This window comes from Schistocerca cancellata, chromosome 1 (assembly GCF_023864275.1).
Source record: "Schistocerca cancellata isolate TAMUIC-IGC-003103 chromosome 1, iqSchCanc2.1, whole genome shotgun sequence".
Taxonomy (NCBI): Eukaryota; Metazoa; Arthropoda; class Insecta; order Orthoptera; family Acrididae; genus Schistocerca; species Schistocerca cancellata.
In genome coordinates, this window is record NC_064626.1 from 517,765,206 (window position 1) to 517,785,479 (window position 20,274).

The 20,274-nt window shown below is 40.1% G+C and overlaps 1 protein-coding gene across 1 annotated transcript in view; it reads left to right on the forward strand.

Moving 5' to 3' along the window:
* Positions 1-20,274, forward strand: part of LOC126178759 (mediator of RNA polymerase II transcription subunit 27) — a 71,606-nt gene that overhangs the window by 24,018 nt on the left and 27,314 nt on the right. Inside the window, exons 2-3 of the mRNA XM_049924556.1 lie at positions 12,766-12,910; positions 12,987-13,111. Coding sequence (XP_049780513.1) covers positions 12,766-12,910; positions 12,987-13,111 — 270 coding nt within the window. The remainder of the gene's footprint in view (positions 1-12,765; positions 12,911-12,986; positions 13,112-20,274) is intronic.

The following is a 20,274-nucleotide window of genomic DNA, read 5'->3' on the forward strand; positions in this document are numbered from 1 at the left end:
GTAAGTTAATAAGGATGAGTAGGATAAATGAACCCATAATGTTCAGATACAGCGTTAGTAGTGTCTTGCCTGACACAGTCACATCATTTGAATATCTGGGCATAATGTTGCAAAACAATATGAATGTGAACGAGCATTTGACGATTGTGGTAAGGAAGGTGAATGGTAAACTTCAATTTATTGGAACAATTCTAGAGAAGTGTAGTTCATTTATAAAGGAGACCACATGTAGATCACTAATGTGACCATTTCTTGAGTATAGCTCGAGTGTTTGGAATCCCCACCAGGTCTGATTAAAGGAAGACATTGAGCAATTCAGACATGTAGTGCTAGGTTTGTCATTGGTAGGTTCGTTCAACGTAAAAGAGTATAATGGAGATGCTTTGCAACTCAAATGAAAATCTCTGTAGGGAAGATGACATTGTTTTTGACGAACAGCATTGAGAAAATTTAAGGAACCGGCATTTGAAGCTGACTGCAGAATGATTTTACAGGCACTGTCATACATTTCACATAAGGACAACAAAGATAAGATATGAGAAATTAGGATGTATAGATAGTTGTTTTTCCCTCATTCTATTTGCAAGTAGAACAAGAAAGGAAATGGCTAGTAGTGGTACAGGATACCCTCTGCCACACACTACATGGTGGTTTGCAGAGTATGTTTTAGGAGAAGGTTGTTGAGACTGTTTTCCTTTTATGCAAGAAATATGTGGCTCCAAATTGATGTTCATCCAGTTCGGACCATCTGCAATTTCTTCTTTTAATAAATACATGCATAGATGATATGTACCACATCTGTATCTGTGCCATTGATCACTAGGTAAATAAGTTTCTCGTCCTTGGGTATGATGGTCAAAACAGTTTTTTCACACTGACCACCCACCTTTTCACAGTTTTAAAAGAAACTAATGGTGTGTTTGGACCAAGATTTCGAGAATCTGTTTTTTAAGCCCAAACTTTGTGGCAGCATCAAAATCAGGTAAATGAACATCTGGCCAGGTCAAAAGATATTTGAAAGATGTTTTCTTTCCCAGTGAGGGAGAATAATCTGTGTTGCTGGATTTTTAAGGCTATCAATGTGAAAGAACCATATAGAGCATTGTACCTAAGGATAGGGAATTTTTAATGTGAACCCAAAGGACTCAGTGGCACAGGTAAATTCGTGAGATGTATATGGTTTTCAATGTTTAAAGAACTTTATGTGAAGATTTTCGAGTCTAGTTCTGTTGAATGATTTTGGTGTCAGTCTCCTTTGAGAAACAATATAATTAAGCTGCAGTCACTAGTACATAAACAACTCTCTTCACCAAGGTTTTGCATTGTACTGAAGTATGCATGATCTGAATCAGGATATTTAGAGGATCACCCAAGACAATTTGAAATCTTGCTGAACTTTTTTTTGTATTGTGTTCTCTGTCGTGTATATTATGCGGCGAAATGTTGTTCATTTAATGTGCCTAGTGAAAGAAAACATTAAGTTTTAAGCATTTATTTACAGATTATCATTATTGTAATGATTTTGTATCATAGTAATGAGTTACTTACTATTTTCAGTTAAGGGAATACATGTGTGTGAAATGGTAAACTAAAAAACAAACACAAAATGAATGAGAAATGTTAAATAACAATTTTAAACATAACAATATTATTAAAAGGATAGTTGCTACTCATATTAACCATATAGTGGAGATTCTGAGTGTGGCTTCAGCTGTTGCAGACTGTTGTCGTGTGTGTGTGTGTGTGTGTGTGTGTGTGTGTGTGTGTGTGTTGTCTGTTTTTGACAACGGCCTTGTTGTCTGAAAGCTGCTTATTTTGTGAGTCTTTTTGTTGTGCCTATCGCAATGCAGCATCTCTGCTAAATGGTGACATTCCATCCTGGATTTTCCATTGTTTAATTTTAAACATAAAACATAAGTAAAATAAATAACGAGACTACTAAAGAATGTTAACATATTTTCATCAGGTAAATTGAAAATACACTGACAGCACATTCTGTACAGCTTATTTTCCAAAAATGGTACTCCAGAAACCAGCTTTTTTTTACACATGAGTGTATGCAGCATGAAAACTACTTTAATTTATTTTGTAACAAAAGTATTCATTTTTCAAAATTAATTAATGGCAATAGAGTATTTAGCAAAATTTCAAGTTATTACAAAATTTCGTTATACAGTTTTCGAGAACGTTAATTACGAACCATGGACCTTGCCGTTGGTGGGGAGGCTTGCGTGCCTTAGCAATACAGATAGCCGTACCGTAGGTGTAACCACAATGGAGGGGTATCTGTTGAGAGGCCAGACGAATGTGTGGTTCCTGAAGAGGGGCAGCAGCCTTTTCAGTACTTTCAGGGCATCAGTGTGGATGATTGACTGATCTGGCCTTGTAACACTAACCAAAACGGCCTTGCTGTGCTGGTACTGTGAATGGCTGAAAGCAAGGGGAAACTACAGCCATAATTTTTCCCGAGGGCATGCGGCTTTACTGTATGGTTAAATGATGATGGCGTCCTCTTGGGTAAAATATTCTGGAGGTAAAATAGTCCCCCATTCGGATCTCCGGGCGGGGCTACTCAGGAGGATGCCATTATCAGGAGAAAGAAAACTGATGTCCTACGGATCGGAGCGTGGAATGTCAGATCCCTTAATCAGGCAGGCAGGTTAGAAAATTTAAAAAGGTAAATGGATAGGTTAAAGTTAGATATAGTGGGAATTAGTGAAGTTCGGTGGCAGGAGGAGCAAGACTTCTGGTCAGATGAATACAGGGTTATAAATACAAAATCAAATAGGGGTAATGCAGGTGTAGGTTTAATAATGAATAAAAAAATAGGAATGCGGGTAAGCTACTACACACAGCATAGTGAACGCATTATTGTGGCCAAGATAGATACAAAGCCAATGCCTACCACAGTAGTGCAAGTTTATATGCCAACTAGCTCCACAGATGACAAAGAGATTGATGAAATGTATGATGAGATAAAAAAAATTATTTCGATAGTGAAGGGAGACGAAAATTTAATAGTCATGGGTGACTGGTATTCAAGAGTAGCAAAAGGAAGAGAAGGAAACATAGTAGGTGAATATGTAATGGGGTAAGGAATGAAAGAGGAAGCCGCCTGGTAGAATTTTGCACAAAGCATAACTTCATCATAGCTAACACGTGGTTCAAGAATCATGAAAGAAGGTTGTACACCTGGAAGAGGTCTGGAGATACTGGAAGGTTTCAGATATATTATACAATGGTAAGACAGAGATTTAGGAACCAGGATTAAAATCGTAACACATTTCCAGGGGCAGATGTGTACTCTGACCGCAATCTATTGGTTATGAACTGTAGATTAAAACTGAAGAAACTGCAAAAAGGTGGGAATTTAAGGAGATGGGACCTGGATAAACTGACTAAACCAGAGGTTGTAGAATGTTTCAGGGACAGCATTAGGGAATAATTGACAGGAATGGGGGAAAGAAATACAGTAGAAGAAGAATAGGTAGCTTTAAGGGATGAAATAGTGAAGGCAGCAGACGATCAAGTAGGTAAAAAGACTAGGGGTAGTAGAAATCCTTGGGTACCAGAAGATATATTGAAATTAACTGATGAAAGGAGAAAATATAAAAATGCAGTAAATGAAGCACGCAAAAAGGAATACAAACATCTAAAAAATGAGATTGACAGGAAGTGCAGAATGGCTAAACAGGGATGGCTGGGAGACAAATGTAAGGATGTAGAGGCATATCTCACTAGGGGTAAGATAGATACTGCCTACTGGAAAATTAGAGAGACCTTTGGAGAAAAGAGAACTGATGGAAACCTGGTTCTAAGCAAGGAAGGGAAAGCAGGGAGGTGGAAGGAGTATATAGAGGGTTTATACAAGGGCGATGTACTTGAGGACAATATTATGGAAATGGAAGAGGATGTAGATGAAGATGAAATGGGAGGTACGATACTGCGTGAAGAGTTTGACAGAGCACTGAAAGACCTGAGTCGAAACAAGGCCCCCGGAGTAGACAACATTCCATTGGAACTACTGACGGCCTTGGGAGAGCCAGTCCTGACAAAACTCTACCATGTGGTGAGCAAGATGTATGAAACAGGCGAAATACCCTCAGACTTCAAGAAGAATATAATAATTCCAATCCCAAAGAAAGCAGGTGTTGACAGATGTGAAAATTACTGAACAATTAGTTTAATAAGCCACAGCTGCAAAATACTAACACGAATTCTTTACAGATGAGTGGAAAAACTAGTAGAAGCCGACCTCGGGGAAGATCAGTTTGGATTCCGTATAAATGTTGGAACACGTGAGGCCATACTGACCCTACAACTTATGTTGTTGTTGTTGTTGTTGCGGTGGTGGTGGTGGTCTTCAGTCCTGAGACAGGTTTGATGCAGCTTTCCATGCTACTCTATCCTGTGCAAGCTTCTTCATCTCCCAGTACTTACTGCAACCTACATCCTTCTGAATCTGCTTAGTGTATTCGTCTCTTGGTCTCCCTCTACGATTTTTACCCTCCACGCTGCCCTCAATTGCTAAATTTGTGATCCCTTGATGCCTCAGAACATGTCCAACCAACAGGTCCCTTCTTCTTGTCAAGTTGTGCCACAAACTCCTCTTCTCCCCAATTCTATTCAATACCTCCTCATTAGTTATGTGATCTACCCATCTAATCTTCAGTAGTACCACATTTCAAAAGCTTCTATTCTCTTCTTGTCCAAAGTATTTATCGTCCATGTTTCACTTCCATACATGGCTACGCTCCATACAAATACTTTCAGAAATGACTTCCTGACACTTAAATCTATAATCGAAGTTAACAAATTTCTCTTCTTCAGAAATGCTTTCCCTGCCATTGCCAGTCTACATTTTATATCCTCTCTACTTCGACCATCATCAGTTATTTTGCTCCCCAAATAGCAAAACTCCTTTACTACTTTAAGTGTCTCATTTCCCAGTCTAATTCCCTCGGCATCACCCATCTTAATTCGACTACATTCCATTATCCTCGTTTTGCTTTTGTTGATGTTCATCTTATATCCTCCTTTCAAGACACTGTCCATTCTGTTCAGCTGCTCTTCCAGTTCCTTTGCTGTGTCTGACAGAATTACAATGTCATCGGCGAACCTCAAAGTTTTTATTTCTTTCATGCCCCTCAACTCTTCTAACTGCTATCTGGTTTCTGTACAAATTGTAAATAGCCTTTCGCTTCCTGAATTTTACCCCTGCCACCTTTAGAATTTGAAAGAGAGTATTCCAGTCAACATTGTCAAAAACTTTCTCTAAGTCTACAAGTGCTAGAAATGTAGGTTTGCCTTTCCTTAATCTATTTTCTTAGAGAAGTCGTAGGGTCAGTATTGTCTCACGTGTTCCAACATTTCTGCGGAATCCAAACAGATCTTCCCCGAAGTCGGCTTCTACCAGTTTTTCCACTCGTCTGTAAAGAATTCGTGTTAGTATTTTGCAGCCGTAGCTTATTAAACTGATAGTTCGGTAATTTTCACCTCTGTCAACACCTGCTTTCTTTGGGATTGGAATTATTATTTTCTTCTTGAAGTATGAGTGTATTTTGGCTGTCTCATACATCTTGCTCACTAGATGGTAGTTTTGTTAGGCCTGGCTCTCCTAAAGCTGTCAGTAGTTCTAATGGAATGTTGTCTACTCCCGGGGCCTTGTTTCAACTTAGGTCTTTCAGTGCTCTGTCAAACTCTTCGCACAGTATCGTATATCCCATTTCATCTACATCTACATCCTCTTCCATTTCCATAATATTGTCCGCAAGTACATCGCCCTTGTATAGACCCTCTATGTGCTCCTTCCACCTTTCTGCATTCCCTTGTTTGCTTAGAACTGGGTTTCCATCGGAGCTCTTGATATTCATACAAGTAGCTCTCTTTTCTCCAAAGGTCTCTTTAATTTTCCAGTAGGCAGTATCTTTCTTAACCCTAGTGAGAGAAGCCTATACATCCTTACATTTGTCCAACTAGCCTTCCCTGCTTAGCCATTTTAAACTTCCTGTCAATCTCATTTTTGTGATGTTTGTATTCCTTTTTGTGTGCTTCATTTACTGCATTTTTATATTTTATTCTTTCATCAATTAAATTCAATATTTCTTATGTTACCCAAGGATTTCTACTGGCCCTCATCTTTTTACCTACTTGATAATCTGCTGCCGTCACTACTTCATCCCTCAAAGCTACCCATTCTTTTTCTACTGTATTTCTTTCCCCCATTCCTGTCAATTGTTCCCTTATGCTCTCTCTGAAACTCTGTACAACCTCTGGTTCTTTCAGTTTATCCAGGTCCCATCTCCTTAAATTCCCACCTTTTTGCAGTTTCTTCAGTTTTAATCTACAGTTCATAACCAATAGATTGTGGTCGGAGTCCACATCTGCCCCTGGAAATGTCTTACAATTTAAAACCTGTTCCTGAATCTCTGTCTTACCATTATATAATCTATCTGATACTTTCTAGTATCTCCAGGATTCTTCCATGTATACAACCATCTTTTATGATTCTTGAACCAAGTGTTAGCGATGAGTAAGTTATGCTCTGTGCAAAATTCTACCAGACAGTTTCCTCTTTCATTTCTTAGCCCCAATCCATATTCACCTACTATGTTTCCTACACTCGAATTCCAGTCACACATGACTATTAAATTTTCATCTCCCTTCACTACCTGAATAATTTCTTTTATCTCATCATACATTTCATCAATTTCTTCATCATCTGCAGAGCTAGTTGGCATATAAACTTGTACTGCTGTAGTAGGCATGGGCTTCGTGTCTATCTTGGCCACAATAATGCGTTCGCTATGTTGTTTGTAGTAGCTTACCCGCACTCTTATTTTTTTTAATTCATTATTAAACCTACACCTGCATTACCCCTATTTGATTTTGTATTTATAACCCTGTATTCACCTGACCAAAAGTCTTGTTCCTCCTGCCACCGAACTTCACTAATTCCCACTATATATAACTTTAACGTATCCATTTCCCTTTTTAGATTTTCGAACCTACCTTCCCGATTAAGGGATCTGACATTCCACACTCCAATCTGTAGAACGCCAGTTGTCTTTCTCATGATAATGACGTCCTCTTGAGTAGTCCCCGCCTTAGATCTGAATGGGGGACTATTTTACCTCCAGAATATTTTACCCAAGGGGATGCCATCATCATTTAACCATACAGTAAAGCTGCATGCCCTCGGGAAAAATTACAGCTGTAGTTTCCCCTTGCTTTCAGCCATTCACAGTACCAGCACAGCAAGGCCGTTTTGGTTAGTGTTACAAGGCCAAATCAGTCAATCATCCAGACTGTTGCCCCTGCAACTACTGAAAAGGCTGCTGCCCCTCTTCAGGAACCACACGTTTGTCTGGCCTCTCAACAGATACCCCTCCGTTGTGGTTGCTTGTTATGTTAGTAGATAGATTAAGGAAAGGCAAACCAATGTTTGTAGTATTTGTAGACTAAGAGAAAGATTTTGACAATGTTGACTGGAATACTCTCTTTCGAATTCTGAAAGAGGCAGGGGGAAAATATAGGGATCGAAAGGCTATTTACAATTTGTACAGAAACCAGATGGCAGTTATAAGAGCTGAGGGGCATGAAACGGAAGCAGTGGTTGGGAAGGGAGTGAGACAGGGTTGTAGCCTATCCCCGATGTTTTCAATCTGTATATTGAGCAAGCAGTAACGGAAACAAAAGAAAAATTTGGAGTAGGAATTAAAATGCGTGGAGAAGAAATAAAAACTTTGAGGTTCGCCGATGACATTGTAATTCTGTCAGAGACAGCAAAGGACCTGGAAGAGCAGCTGAACAGATTGGACAGTGTCTTGAAAGGAGGATATAAGATGAACATCAACAAAAGCAAAATGAGAATAATGGAATGTAGTCGAATTAAATCGGGTGATGTTGAGGGTATTAGATTAGGAAATGAGACGCTTAAAGTAGTAAATGAGTTTTGCTGTTTGGAGAGCAAAATAACTGATGATGGTTGAAGTAGAGAGGATATAAAATGTAGACTGGCAATGGCAAGGAAAGCGTTTCTGAAGAAGTGAAATTTGTTAACATCGAGTATAGATTTAAGTGTCAGGAAGTTGTTTCTGAAAGTATTTGTATGGAGTGTAGCCATGTATGGAAGTGAAACATGGACGGTAAATAGTTTGGACAAGAAGAGAATAGAAGCTTTTGAAATGTGGTGCTACAGAAGAATGCTGAAGGTTAGATGGGTAGATCACATAACTAATAAGGAGGTATTGAACAGAATTGGGGAGAGGAGAAATTTGTGGCTCAACTTTACTAGAAGAAGGGATCGGTTGGTAGGACATGTTCTGAGGCATCAAGGGATGGGATCACCAGTTTGGCCAATTGGAGGGCGGCATGGAGGGTAGGAATCATAGACGGAGACCAAGAGATGAATACAAGAAGCAGACTCAGAAAGATGTAGGTTGCTGTAGGTACTGGGAGATGAAGCAGCTTGCACAGGATAGAGCAGCGTGGAGAGCTGCATCAAACTAGTTTCTGAACTGAACACAACAACAACAACATAATTATGTATCAACTTTTATACAAGAAATATTTTTATATATAATAATTTCGAAAATATTCTGTCCACACCTAATATAAAGTGAAATTGGGCACAGGCAGAAAACACATATTGCATTATTTTGCCCCCTCTACACACCTGCCAAGTTTCATCAAGATTATTTATTGACACTAGGGAATAGTCACTTTTTAGTATAATCACAGCTACCAGGTCATCATCCATTTTCTTACCAGTGCTTCAGATTTGTTGAGCAAGTAACAGAATTTTTCACAAATACATTTCTGTATTTTTAGCAGAAGCCAGTCAGAAATTCAAATGCATTGTAGTAGGCTGATACAGTTAAACTAACTCCTATTTTTGAATTCTGATTATAAATTTTACCATGCATGTTTAGCAGTTTGGTCCAAGAAGTTTTGGGTATACAGATGTATTTAAAGTTGAACATAATTTAGACAGTGCTTTCTATATATTCTTTGTATCTTCATCAATGTTTGATTGTATGTCCAAAGACAGATATGGTCAGCTACTCCCACAAATAAATCTTCAGTTTTACTTAACATAAATATGATAACACCACTGTGAACACACATAAAAATAGTAAATCATGAGGAAAGGCAATGAAAATTTATGCAACTTGGATACTAATGATCTTGATTTATCAGTTTCTGAACGAGTGGTACTTTATACAAATGGAAACTTCACTTATCTCTTCTTGGGAACATAACCTTTTTTATATTGACTCCTGTCAGTCTTTTAACACATTATACAATTGACTTAGTAATGAGTGCAATTCACATACACAATATTTGCAGCAACACACATTATCAGGACTATTTAGTCTGTGATAATTATAGAAGAGATCAAGGATGAAAATAACAGACTACTAGATGATGTCAGCAAAGAAAAAACATAGTTGTTTCCCGTACTTTACTGTATGACTGTCAGTGCAATTCTTGAACACATTCTGAGTTTGACTGTAATAAATTTTCTTGTGACAGAAAAGTGATTGTCCATAAAAAAGCATGGATGTAGAAAACATTGCTTGTTCAAAACTCAGCTTGCCCCTTTCTCACATGATAGCCTACAAACCATGGATGGAGGGCAACAGTCAGATTATGTTCCTAGATTTCCAGAGAGCATTTGACACTGTGCTCCACTGCAGAGTGTTGATGAAGATCCGAGCATATGGTTTAGGTTCCGAGGTATGTTAGTGTATTGAAGCATTTTTAAATATTAAAACCCAGTACATGGTCGTCAATGACAAGTGTTCATCAGAGACAAAGATGTTGTCAGGGGCACCCAGGGAAGTGTGACAGAACCACTTTTATTCTCCATATTTGTAAATAGCTTGACAGACAGGATGAGCAGCAATGTATCACTATTTGCTTTGGTGTATGAGAAGTTGCAGTCGTTTTGTGACTGTAGAAATATACAAGATGACGTACAGAAATTCTAGTTGGTGGGATGAATGGCAGGTTACTCTAAATGCTGAAAAATATAAGTTATTGCAGAGGAGTAGGAAAAAAAAAAGTCCTGTAACGTTCAAATACAGCATTACTAAGGTTGCAGCTTGACACAGTTACTCAAATTAAATATCTATGTGTAATGTTACAAAGTGATATGAAAAGGAATGAGCACATTAGATTGATAGTAGAAAAGGCAAATTCTTGACTTTGTTTTATTGGGAGAAGTTTGGAAAAGTATAGCTCCATAAAGGAGAAGGTGTATAGAACACCAGTGTGACCCATTCTTGGGTTCTGTTTGAATGTTTGGGATCCCTACAAGGTCCAGTTAAACAGGTTCGATCAGGATGCAAGTATTATGGAGATGCTTCATGAACTCAGATGAGAATCCCTGGAGGGAAGAAGTTGCTCTTTCTGTTAGGCATTGTTGCACAAATTTAGAGAACTGGGATTTGAGGCCAGCTGCAGACTGATGCTACTGCTGTCAGTGTGTATTTCGTGTAAGAACCATGAAGGTAAGATGTGAGCAATCTGCCTCGTATGGGGGCTTTTAGATGGTCATTATTTCCTTGTTCTGTTTGTGAGTGGAACAGGAGAGGAAATGACTAGTAGTGGTACGAGGCACCCTCTGCCATTATTGTATGGTGGTTTGTGGAGTACGTATGTAGATATGGGAACCATTGTATAACCAGAAGGTTTTTTGCCGTATGACTTCAGTACCAGTTTATTCATAATGGATGCTTTTGGGGTCCATGACTGTTCTGTTAGACAATAATGTTGAAGAAAACCTGCCACCAGCCACATTTGAAGGAAGTTGTTTAATATGCAACTGGTTTCGGACTTTACCCATCTTCAGGTGATTATAAACTCAATCTGTATTTAATTCAACAGCTGAATGTGTAAAGGTGAAACTGAATGTAATCACATGAGGATGTTCATAAGCCCGGAACCAAGTGTCTTTTAAATAAACCACCAGAAGTAACTGGTAGCAGATTTTCAACAACACTACGTTAATTTTTAACTTTTCTTCATATCTCTCCCCCGCCTCCCCCTAGTTATCTAAGCAAACTGTTTGTTACCTGCTGTTACATTTTCTGTATGTATATAAACATATTTTAATTATCAGATGTACCATATACACTCCTGGAAATGGAAAAAAGAACACATTGACACCAGTGTGTCAGACCCACCATACTTGCTCCGGACACTGCGAGAGGGCTGTACAAGCAATGATCACACGCACGGCACAGCGGACACACCAGGAACCGTGGTGTTGGCCGTCGAATGGCGCTAGCTGCGCAGCATTTGTGCACCGCCGCCGTCAGTGTCAGCCAGTTTGCCGTGGCATACGGAGCTCCATCGCAGTCTTTAACACTGGTAGCATGCCGCGACAGCGTGGACGTGAACCGTATGTGCAGTTGACGGACTTTGAGCGAGGGCGTATAGTGGGCATGCGGGAGGCCGGGTGGACGTACCGCCGAATTGCTCAACACGTGGGGCGTGAGGTCTCCACAGTACATCGATGTTGTCGCCAGTGGTCGGCGGAAGGTGCACGTGCCCGTTGACCTGGGACCGGAACGCAGCGACGCACGGATGCACGCCAAGACCGTAGGATCCTACGCAGTGCCGTAGGGGACCGCACCGCCACTTCCCAGCAAATTAGGGACACTGTTGCTCCTGGGGTATCGGCGAGGACCATTCGCAACCGTCTCCATGAATCTGGGCTACGGTCCTCACACCGTTAGGCCGTCTTCCGCTCACGCCCCAACATCGTGCAGCCCGCCTCCAGTGGTGTCGCGACAGGCGTGAATGGAGGGACGAATGGAGACGTGTCGTCTTCAGCGATGAGAGTCGCTTCTGCCTTGGTGCCAATGATGGTCGTATGCGTGTTTGGCGCCGTGCAGGTGAGCGCCACAATGAGGACTGCATACGACCGAGGCACACAGGGCCAACACCCGGCATCATGGTGTGGGGAGCGATCTCCTACACTGGCCGTACACCACTGGTGATCATCGAGGGGACACTGAATAGTGCACGGTACATCCAAACCGTCATCGAACCCATCGTTCTACCATTCCTAGACCGGCAAGGGAACTTGCTGTTCCAACAGGACAATGCACGTCCGCATGTATCCCGTGCCACCCAACGTGCTCTAGAAGGTGTAAGTCAACTACCCTGGCCAGCAAGATTTCCGGATCTGTCTCCCATTGAGCATGTTTGGGACTGGATGAAGCGTCGTCTCACGCGGTCTGCACGTCCAGCACGAACGCTGGTCCAACTGAGGCGCCAGGTGGAAATGGCATGGCAAGCCGTTCCACAGGACTACATCCAGCATCTCTACGATCGTCTCCATGGGAGAATAGCAGCCTGCATTGCTACGAAAGGTGGATATACACTGTACTAGTGCCGACATTGTGCATGCTCTGTTGCCCGTGTCTATGTGCCTGTGGTTCTGTCAGTGTGATCATGTGATGTATCTGACCCCAGGAATGTGTCAATAAAGTTTCCCCTTCCTGGGACAATGAATTCACGGTGTTCTTATTTCAATTTCCAGGAGTGTATGTAATAAAGTACACACTGTATGGAAAGCTGTTCGTTCACCTTTGTTACCCAGCCAGTGTTCTACGAGAGCTGTCCACAGCTTCTGTAATTGTTGTAACGTGATCTCTCTTGTAAATCTTATATAACCTTCTTTGACTTGACTCTGCTTTAATTATAGAACAGACTACAACAAAATAAAATAAGTCCAAATTTTATTTGCAGAGAAGTTGAGCAGGCCGTGAACAGCCTAACACCACCACCAGGACCCTTTAGCCTTGGTAACACTACATTTCTCAGTCAGGAAAGCACTCAGGAAAGGCAGGCCTTGTACCCACAGCTGGTGAACAGCTATAAATGGACAGATAAGGTAACTGCAGTTATGATGTTGGATGCTGCTGAGATGTAATATTTAACTGAACATTGACATAACCTGTATGTTTCAGGTCCACGAATACAGCAATCTTGCTTTTGCACTTCTGAGCCAGAACCAGCTAAAACGATCGTACGTGATTGCAAGCAGTGGGAAGAGACGGCGTAATGTACAGAGCAGTCATAATGTTCTTCCACAGTAAGTTTTTCTCATTAAAACTATATTTAAAGTTAATATTCTATTAAGCTATCAAAAACATCATATTTATTTAGGTCCATATTTGAATTGCAATGTCTGTCTACTAACGTGAGACTCCAAAGTGACGTGACTGATAACGCAGTATAGCATAGGATGTGAAACGCGTAAAAGTATGACTGTGTCAACTATTGTACATATACTAGTAATTGTTTCCTTGATACTTGGTAGAGAGGCTTAAGTGGTACGTACTGGATTTTGTCTGTAATTATTAATTTTGGTTTGTGTATTTATGGTCGCACGGGGTAGCCGCGTGGCCTGAGGTGGCTTGTCACGGTCTGCGCGTTTCCCCCCTCTCGCACACATATCAACAGCCAATTCTTCACTTCTCACAGGGTATGTTCGGCCACTTTTATGTGGTAGTTGTAAGGAGGGGGTGTTTTCATGTATATTTGCTTAAGATACCGGTGGAGATTGGGCCTGAACTACCACTAAATAACACCAACAGTCTCAGCTAACAGTTGCACTCTAGCTGTTACCAAATGATTTATGTGCTCCACTTTGCTTTGAATTGTGCTTATGGGTTGTTTCCTTTTCTTATTTTGAAATGAGTGCAGAGAGCAATCTTGCTCCATCACAGGGTTTGAATATGACTCTCGCAACACCAGATGGAATCAGCATTCCATATGTACATTATTACATCGGTTCTGCCTTCCCAGGAGCACAGAACTTGGTCGTAGGCTGCCAGCCCAGTGAGAGGGAGGTATGACTTGTCCACCCACTCTGCTCTTCTCCCCTCGACAGCCAGAACTCCTAATTTGTTTTATGTTAACATGGCTGGCTGCCAGAAAAGTGTCCACTACAACATGAGTGTCAGTACGAGAAATAATACAGAATGTATCAATTATTCAAACCTGTAATCTGAATTTTGTGAAGCAAATTTAATCAGATTATCAACATTTAAAACTAAAAGTATTGTACTCATCAAAAGCAGCAACTCCATAACTTTGGGAAGACAGTTTCAAAATAATTAGTTGGAGTGATATTATAAATTGATGGCAAATTGGTGGCAAATAAATCTGTTGTCTCAAATTGAAATGTTCAAGTGTACACACAAATGACTTTTCACAGGACAGCATCCCTAAGGCCCTCACATTCTTCTTTCATGGTGGTTCGTAGGAACGTTTTAATGCTCTTGAGCATTGAAACACACCACTCAACTTCTGATGTGGAGATAGGGATCGTGATTAGCAGTTTCAAATCTTCGACAGTTTTGTCGAATGTGTCATGAAGTTCATCCTCTAGAATCAGCGAAAGAAGTGGAACTGTGTCAGCAACTCAGGCCTAGCATAGAAGACTTGAAGCTCACCCTACAACTTTCTTTTTTCCAGAAATGTATGTGTGTCTTTAATTTCAAAGTATTTATCTGAAAAATCTGTTCTGTATTTGTCAAACTGATTTACATCAAATAATTTGGCTGCAATGAGGTGTCCAGTTAACTGAAAATGTAATTTTATTTCAGAAAGGACGGCATTGCACACCTCCAAAGCATCTCTCTTTTTATGCCCATCCAGAATTCTTGGCTTCTTGACAGGCATTGTTTCGTCATTTTCAAAACTAATCTCATTAACGGTGGAGTCAATGTAATCTCTGATGTTTTGCATTACTGCTTCAAAGTTCTGGTTGTCGTGCATTGCTGTGGTCAGTTTGGTTATCTTCTTCTGAAGTTGATTAAAAAGTATGTCTTCATGAGGCATTATCTTATAGAAAAATGATAGCCAGAAAATGAATTCGTTATCTTGCAGTCTTTGTTTGTATGAACCAGCTTTTTGAATAGTAGAAGATAGTTTTATGCTCTCACTTGTTTCAGTGACTTTCACAACAGTAATAAGATTTTTTTTCCCTGTTTTGAAAAATGTCTTTTACTATTCGTGAATGGTAATTCCATCTCGTCACACACTCTGGCAAGCTTTTTTGAATAATGCTATGCAATACTTTAGATCTCTGTGATGAGTTAGAAAAGACAGAATAATTACCTGAAAGGTGTGCAAAAAAGATGCAAGCTTTGCGATTAACAGAGACTGCCATAGTCATAAGGTTGAACAGGTGGACATAACAATGGATGTAGTTTGCATTTGGATATTTTTCTTTAATTTCGGAACCCCATTCAGTTTGCCACTAACAATGTTTGCACTATTGTAACTCTGAACTATTAGTTTTGCTCGATCACTGCCCATTAATGGTTCAGTTTCTTTCAGAATACTCTCAGCTATAGTATGAGCATTCTGACTTTCTGAATTAACAAAGTTCCAAAATCTTTCAACGGGTTTTCCCGCAACAACATAATGCAAAACAATAACCAATTGAAATTCACAAGACACGTCTGTGCTTTCATCCGCAATTATTGCAACATAATCAGCTTATTTTATTTCCTTACGAACTTTGTCATGGTGCACTTCCAACATGCATCGCAGTAGTTCATTCTGATCTGTCTTAGAAATGCCTTTGAACACTGATGCTTGAATGAGATGAACTTGAAGATCTTTATCCAGTTCCACACTGAACAGAGTTAGCTTGTGAAAAGCACCCTTATTCTGAGAGGCATCAGATTCATCATGGCTCCTAAGAGCCAGTTTCAGAGCACCACAGAACCAAATACAGTTTACAATTAAATTCAATGTATTTCTGTTCTTTTCTATACATTTGCTGTGACTGTCATTTGTCTATATTGAGGATCTAATTTCTGCTGAATGTTGATTTTGCCTAGAAATGAAAGACTAGGCACATTATTTATGTATCACATTGACATTTTATGTAATTTCATTTTAGACCATATATGCCAAATATCAGTTATTCTGGTCTTACACCAATGAAAATTTCCCCCAAATAACACACAAGGAAAATAAAAAACAGCGCTGGTTTCTTCATAACCACAAATCCATTTCTTCTTTTGGTAAATTTCTGGATTGAACTTACGGCATCGATGTTTTGTTGCTGCTGCAGATTCAAATTCAGGAGTGGCGTACCTAATGTTTTTATCTGAGTGTCCTGTCACTAAATGTCATTTTTAACAACTCATTTACATTGTTCATGTTTGCTATTTTAACAGTCAACTGAATTTTCCCTTCCAGATAACACTGTACAGACAGCTATATATTGTCAATTACCTGATCTCGCAATTACTTCAACATGTTTGTACAGAACTGTACTACATGAACATAATGAGTATAAACAGAAATACTACACCTTTGTTTGGGAAACAGATCCTCAACAGTTGATGAATACATTAGTTTTTTGTTCTGTAGCAATAGCCCTGCTATTGTGAAATATACCAGTATTGAAATAATGCCTCTTAGTTTCAAAATCTAAGGGCATAATTATATTCAAATTACATATAGCTTTTTATAACACTATTTAAGTGTATTATTTCTGTATTCAATTTAATTATGCATTAATTAGTGTTGAGGAATGCATTAGCATAAACTTGAAGAAAGATTGTAAAACTGGATTACAAGAAATCTGCACCCTGATGTATGATTGCTAGATGGCAGATCGAGCTTCTAAAGGTCCTTTACTCTACTGCTCTCTGGCGTAAGGAATGTCAAGCTCTTGAGTCAGAATATCTGTGGCTACACCTCCACCATAAGAAGTGGGTAGAAACCAGTGGCTGAGCCTTTCACACAGCACTTATGAAGGCAGACTGTGCCAATCTGCAGTTGGCTCTAAGCTTCAAAAAACTACCATGAGAGTGCTTGCAGCATAACACACCTCTTCAAATCAGAAAATATGTACTCCAAAACAATGTTTTATGCGCAGTTCACATAGATTTTCCTTTTTCTCGTGCCACAGCACAGTGGCACTACCTCAGAAACTGCCCCTGGGTATTTGTATAACCTTTTCGGAACTCACCATCTCTTTCGCCATAGAGCAAAATAGCAAGATGTAAGTGTAACTTTCCACACACCCAAAAGTGTTCATAGGACTACTAGTATTCATTATATGTATAAATGACCTGGAAGCTCTGTGATACTGTTTGTGGTTGGTGCTGTTGTACATAGGAAAGCTACAACACTGCAAGGACTGATAGACACTAATTACAGTACATCACTAGAAACAGTAACAATTGTAAAATATCTGCGTTTAATCAACTGATGTGACCGAAAGTGGAATGATCGCATGCAAGTATAGGAGAGGTAGATATCAGATGAAAATATGTTGGTAGAATTTTAAGCACTGCCCATGAAAGTGTATGTATATAAGACTGCAGTCCAGCCAATTATAGGAATTACTTGTTGGTCTGGCACCCATACAAATTAAGAGAAATAGAAGAGAGAAAGAAGATAAAAGAAGGTGGTGGTTTTTGTCATGGTTTCATTTAGTAAATGCGAGAGCATCATGGAGATGGGTCTGCAGCTCATGATCTAGTGGCTAGCATTGTTGCTTCTGGATCACGGGGTCCTGGGCTCAATTCACAGCCGCGTTGGGAATTTTCTCCACCCGGGGACATGGTATTTGCGTTGTTCTCATCATTGTTTGGGTAGTGGTGAGACTGGAAATGGAAAGATTGGAACTTGTGCTGGCACTGATGACCATGAAGTTCAGTGCATCACAAACCATCATCATCATGGAGATAGTAATCAAACTACATTGGTAGACAATGCAAAACAGATACTCTGCATTATGGAGAAGCATTCTGAGAAGGGTCTGGCAATATATTACTTTCTCCCTTATATAACCCACAGGATGATGAAGATATTCTTCCCAAGCACTTTTTGTGAATGGAACAGAAAAAGTGGGAAGTGTTTGTGATAGTTTAAATATAGATGTAATAGTATGTGTGTTTGACTGGAGTTTAGTTTGGAGGAAAAGGGAATCCATTGACGTTTTCGTAGCATGTTGGATTAAAAAAATCTGTCATCCAATTATTGAAAGTATTTGTGCCATTGGATATTTGTTGCACCTATCTCCCAATAATGTGATTGTATAAGGGGCAGTCAAATGAAAATGAGACAGATGGGAAAAGTAAGTACACTCTTTATTATTTAAAAAGTAATCACCATGACTGTTAATATATTTATCTCATTGTGACACAAGACAATCAGTTATTTATTTATTTACGTATTCATTCATTTATTAACATTACAGAGTGACCCACCGCTTTGGTAACTATGGTGGGTCGTTCACTACTAAAAACTAGTAACAAGCTGCAGACAGACCTTTTGTCTTTTTCTACAGCTTCCCTCAGGGCTGTTATTTTTCTTGTCTTTTACATAATTACATTGTTAATTGAAAATGTGATACATAACGTACATTTTGGAAGAGGAAAACAAATTTTACTATATTCTTAAGAAGTACACTATAGATGAAAGGAAAGATTTAGATAATAAGAGATCCCTTTACATTCCTATTTCAAGTGTAAGGCCTTAGTAAACACTTTGAGCCTGTCTCAGCTGAATTAGCATATTCTATTCTACTTTGCGTACTACTATATGTATGTATGTATGTATGTATGTATGTATGTAGTGAGATTAGCTCTACATGGTTTGTGTATGAAATATGACAGTACTACTTGTTACTGCAATTACTTCCTCCACTTGCCTGCACTATAAATGGGTGAGAAGCCTCAGAAGGTTGACCTCAAACTTTCTCTCTCTGAAGGGCACTTCTTATGTGTGTTGTGTATTCATGTTTGTGTAGCTGATTCGTATTATGCTGCATATGTATTTTTGTGTACAATATTCCCATTTGAGTTCCCGAAGCATCTCCATAACACTTAAATGTTGTTCAAACCTATCAGTAACAAATCTAGCAGCCCACCTCTGAATTGCTTTGATGTCTTCCTACAATCGGACCTGGTTCAGATCCCAAACACTCAAGCAGTTCTCAAGAATAGGTTGCACCAATGTCCTACATATGGTCTCCTTTACAGGTGAACAACCCTTTCCTAAAATTCTCCCAATAAACCGAAGTCGACAACTTTGCTTCCCTATCACATTTTGCAGATGCTTGTTCCACCTCATATCACTTTGCAGTGCTACACCCAGATATTTAAACGACTTAATTGGGTCAAGCAAGACATTAGTAATATTGTATCAGAACATTACAAGTCTCTTCTTCCTAAACACCCACATTAGCTTACATTTTTCCTCATTTAGGGCTAGTTGCTATTCATCACACCAGCTGGAAATTTTGTCTAAGTTGTCAGGTATCGCCCTACAGTCAGTCAACTCTGACACCTTACCGTACACAATGGCATCATCCGCAAACAACCGCAGATTGGTGCTCACCCTGTCCGCTGAATATCATTTATGTATATAGAGAACAATAGTGATCCTATCACACTTCCCTGGGGCATTCCTGACGATACCCTTTTCTCTGATGAATACTTGCCATGGGGGACAACATACTGGTTTCTATTATTTAAGAAGTCTTTGAGCCACTCACATATCTGTGCTCTAATTCCATCTGCTCATTGTTATAACCTATAATCACCAATAATTGCGTGGATATTCAAACACACTCACTTAGAAACAATAGCTGGTTACATGATAACAACTCAGTATCTCTCATTCGACTGCCATGCCGTGACATGTGGCTGGCGCCGTTCGTAGCTAGGTGTTAAATGTTGTGGCACTGTCACAACACTTTTCCCCCCTTGGAAAAAAAACACTCACTTCCTTGGAGACATGGACAGTGCGGAGACTTCTATGGCCTCTTGTGAGGCCCCGAGAAGATCCCGCAGAGAGACACGAGAGTATGGTCGAAAATGTCCAGGACGGAAGCTCGTGCGTGGAACGTGCCTCCTGGACGAGATGATGGGGAAAACTCCGGAGCAGCATCCATAGGTGTCGTGGACCTCGGGGTGTGCTCCAGCGAGATGGGTCCCGGAGAAGGTGGCATCGCGACTGGGGCCGGTTCCGGCATACTCGGAAACGGTAGCGACGTCGGCTGCATCAACACTTACAGTAGATCGGCAGCAGCGACAGGACTGGCTTCTCGGGCTGGTGGAGGCGAAGGAAGGGGCGGTGGCACCGGCGTGGCCACCACTCGTGGGCGCATCTGGTTGTAATGGCAAACAACCATGCCGTCGTCCGTACGTATTTCACAAAGCCGGCGGCCGCGAAGAGCCTTGACCATCCCTGGAATCCATTTAGGGCGAGATCCAT